Source organism: Pseudomyrmex gracilis, unplaced genomic scaffold (genome assembly GCF_002006095.1).
Source record: "Pseudomyrmex gracilis isolate BER0280 unplaced genomic scaffold, ASM200609v1 scaffold_1639, whole genome shotgun sequence".
NCBI classification, from domain to species: Eukaryota; Metazoa; Arthropoda; class Insecta; order Hymenoptera; family Formicidae; genus Pseudomyrmex; species Pseudomyrmex gracilis.
Window position 1 is genome coordinate 2,584 of NW_018022223.1, and position 3,691 is coordinate 6,274.

Below are 3,691 nucleotides of genomic sequence, written 5' to 3' on the forward strand. Positions count from 1 at the left end.
GTAATTGTGTGAAGCGCGCCGGGCTGTCCTACGCGCGTAAGACAGCCCGATGCACGCTTATTCGCGGATCTTTGGTAATTAAAATCTCGGTAACTATTGCAAATCTAGCAAAATGGTATAGGACTTTTCACCTCAGTTTTATTCCTTCTACCTGTTTACAAGAGATGTTAAACCAATTTTGGGACACCCTGTATACACATATAATACATTTAGAATATATGTTTGTACTATATATTAGGTTTTTAATACATACACTTTGATATCGCACATATATATAAAAGTTTATTATTTGTTGCAGGATGTAGTATTAACTGTTTCTCTAAGATAAGTATATCAAAATAAATTTATATGTCTATTTAACTCAGTTCACAGTAGTGAATCCGAACTTATGTACTAAACATACAATGTCCCGTAATGATGAGTAACCTGTGCAAGGAGTGAAAGAGAGTAAAATTTTAAACAAGCAGTTCATTTTTCATTCTTGGCTTAGACCATTATTTATGTACCGAGTTTTAAATATTAAAGTTCCCCAATGAGACGGCGCGTATACGAAGTATGCAGGAGCGTCGCTCATTGAGCTACTCCTTGCACTTGTCACCCCCGATTCGATTTCTTCTGTTACCCCTTCATTCTACTATGTCACACTAGATACTACATGAAAAAAAAAAAAAAACCAGGTAGAAATTAATCATCTAATTAATTTATTTCAAAAAAGTAGTGATACATTGAACACAATTTATGAATACATAACTAATTAATGTTAATCGTGTCTTTTTACGTTTTTATTATTTACGTTTCTATTATTTAACTAGAGTAATTTAAATTAGAATTACTTATTTATTTATAAACAAAATAAATTATTTTAAATAATAATTACTCATCTATTTATGTATATAAGTTATTTCTTTAAATAACAAAAACGTAAAAAAACACAATTAACATTGCTTATTTATGTATTCATTAATTTTGTACAATGTATCACTACTTTTCTTAAATAAATCAATTAGTTGAGTAATTTCTACGTGTTGTAATTATTTATTCAAGTATTGTCTAGTGTGACATAGTAGAATGAAGTTTTACCAGAAGCAATGTAATCGGGACAAATGTAAGGAGTAGTACAGCGCGCGACGCACCTGCATACTTTATATACGCGCCGTCTCATTGAAGAACTTTAATAGGTAAAAACTCGGTAAATAATGGTGTAGGCCACACTTGAAACAGGAACTTTTAAATTCCTTGTAAAAGGTCAAATTTCACTCCCTGCAAGTTTAACTACTCATTCAAAAACACGCTGTAGACGAAGCTTTGCTGATTTCAACGACATCCAAAACTGCATGCAAGAATATACACATAAATACGAAAGCATTTAGTATCAGAAAATTTTATGTAACAAACCAGACAAATAGAAAATTTTATGTAACAAACAAGACAAATAGAAAATTTTATGTAACAAAAAAGACGAAGAGACAATAACATATAAAACTTTACGGAATAACATTGTATCACGCAACATAAAAATATTGTTCTTTTTGCACAATTTTAAATCTTAAAATAAAGAAATTATTATCCAACAATTATCTGTGCAGCAATTTTCAGAAAACTACTTGTGTGTAAAGAGTGTGTATGTCATGCGAAACTCCACTTTAAATAAAATTTTCACGAAAATGTATTTCAAATACAACTGCGAATCAAACAATTATGAAAAAATATTGCGGAATATTTATTACGCTAATAATACTAATATCTGCGCATGCCAATTTTTTTTTCATAACCTAACATAAACAAAGTATCACGAGAGAAGACATTTGCACGCGCTGATCGCAAACATATATATTGCAACAACCGAAATAAAGCGTGATATCGTTATTATGATTACTACAGCGAGCGAATTTCATAAATTAGCAATCAAAAGATGTGATAGAGCGGTACGAGACAAAACAGCGGACATTAATGCAAGTATAAATTCGCGTTGTATAGTTTGCGTAGGCTAGTCTCAACCCTTCACGAGCTGATGTATCGAGATGTAGTGTGCGAAATGGCAGCGCGCGTGCTGATCGCTACTTAAATAACGAGTGTGTAACAGTAAACGCGTCTTTATCAAGATCACTTTCAATCTCATGTACGCATCTTTGTTTTATCTAATTTGTTTTACTCGCAACTCAAGTTTGTGTAACGCGAGTTTCCCGACTTTCCTATCGTAAACCGATTACCCTGTTAGGTTTTAGTTTCTTTCTATTCTTCTTTAAGTGTCCGATCGTATTCGCTTACTGGACCATCTAAATGCTCGGAATCTATTTGCAGAGAAACCATTTGCTTTTTCATTAGCATCGCATTCAGAATCGATGTGTAACAAAGTACAATGATTTCAATAATTGAAAAAGAAATTCGACTTACGACCGACCGAATGTGAATTTTTATGAATAGGCATTGAAAAAGTAGAATTAAAAACCAAGTTGAGGTGTTATTATATTTTGTTTTTTTCAAATAATCGTCACAGTTATTTCACCATATTGTTACTTACATGTAACATATTATCTGTCTTCCCTACACACCAAGTCACTATACAATAACATTTCTACCTATTTATTATTATACCTTGGACAAGATCGTGTTTACGTCTTAGGTTTTAGTTCCGTTTGCGATAACATATCAACGAGCTAAACGTTTAGTTTTCTTTTGTGCTCTTACGTATACACATCGTGTTCTTTGTAGAAATCTTCTCCGTAAATGATTCCTTGCTCAGTGTTTGTCAAACGCCACACGAATGTAAATATATATGTCTCAGTTCAAAATGTTTACGCATAATGATAAAGATTTGCTCAGATTACGAGAAACAGAAGAATTTCGAACAGTCTATTGATGATATTACCGTAACTAGCAGAAAACGTTTCGTGCGCAAAGTAAGGATAATATACAAGGTGTTCGACAATTATTTAAAAATCTCTCATAGACAGATCGAAGGAGTAAAATAGAGTCGAAAAGTGAAACTGAACCATTTTCTTCTATTACATATATATATATATATTAAAAGAGGAATTATTGAATAACTAAAACCAATCAACGCCGACTTTTAGCTGGGCGCATGTCAGCGAGACGCGCGGAGCAATCACGCACACCAGACGCGCGGCTCACTGAAATCCGTCCGGCTAAAAATCGGCGTTGATTGGCTTGATTTATTCAATAATTATTACTTTATTATATAAAATAAAAAAAATTAAGTCAAGACTTTTTGACACAGTTTTACTCCTACCTGCCTCCAAAAGACTTTAAGGTAATTGTCGGACACTGTGTATATACACTAAAGTATACTTAAAGTTCTCTTTTACGTAATCTCTTCCTTGCTGTGTTTGTTACTTTCTTTCTGTCTATCCTCAATCTTCTTTCTTTTTTTTTTCAGTCTGTTTATCTTTCACTCAATTTATCATATACCTTTTGTATAATAATGCGGGTTGAATATTTATAAAACTGTACATTTTCGTCATTGCGTTCATACGATTGTGCCACGTGCAAAACAACTTTTCAACGTAAGTGAAACCAAGTAAATTTTGTACGTTACTTTTGTACATTATTATCCTAATCTACGTATATATAACTATTTTGTTAAGTTTTTGTTACGGAAACAATTTTGAAAGAAAGAATTGTCTGGGCCTATTAAATTAACAAAAGGATTTGTAGTGAAACTAACAAGTAG

General features: G+C 32.3%; 1 protein-coding gene across 1 annotated transcript in view; it reads left to right on the top strand.

The window, feature by feature from the left end:
• Positions 1–608, top strand: part of LOC109862340 — a 1,954-nt gene extending 1,346 nt beyond the window's left edge. The window contains exon 3 of the mRNA XM_020442368.1: positions 299–608. Within this exon, the coding sequence (XP_020297957.1) occupies positions 299–328 (30 nt within the window). The 3' untranslated portion in view covers positions 329–608. The remainder of the gene's footprint in view (positions 1–298) is intronic.
• Positions 609–3,691: the final 3,083 nt, after the last annotated feature.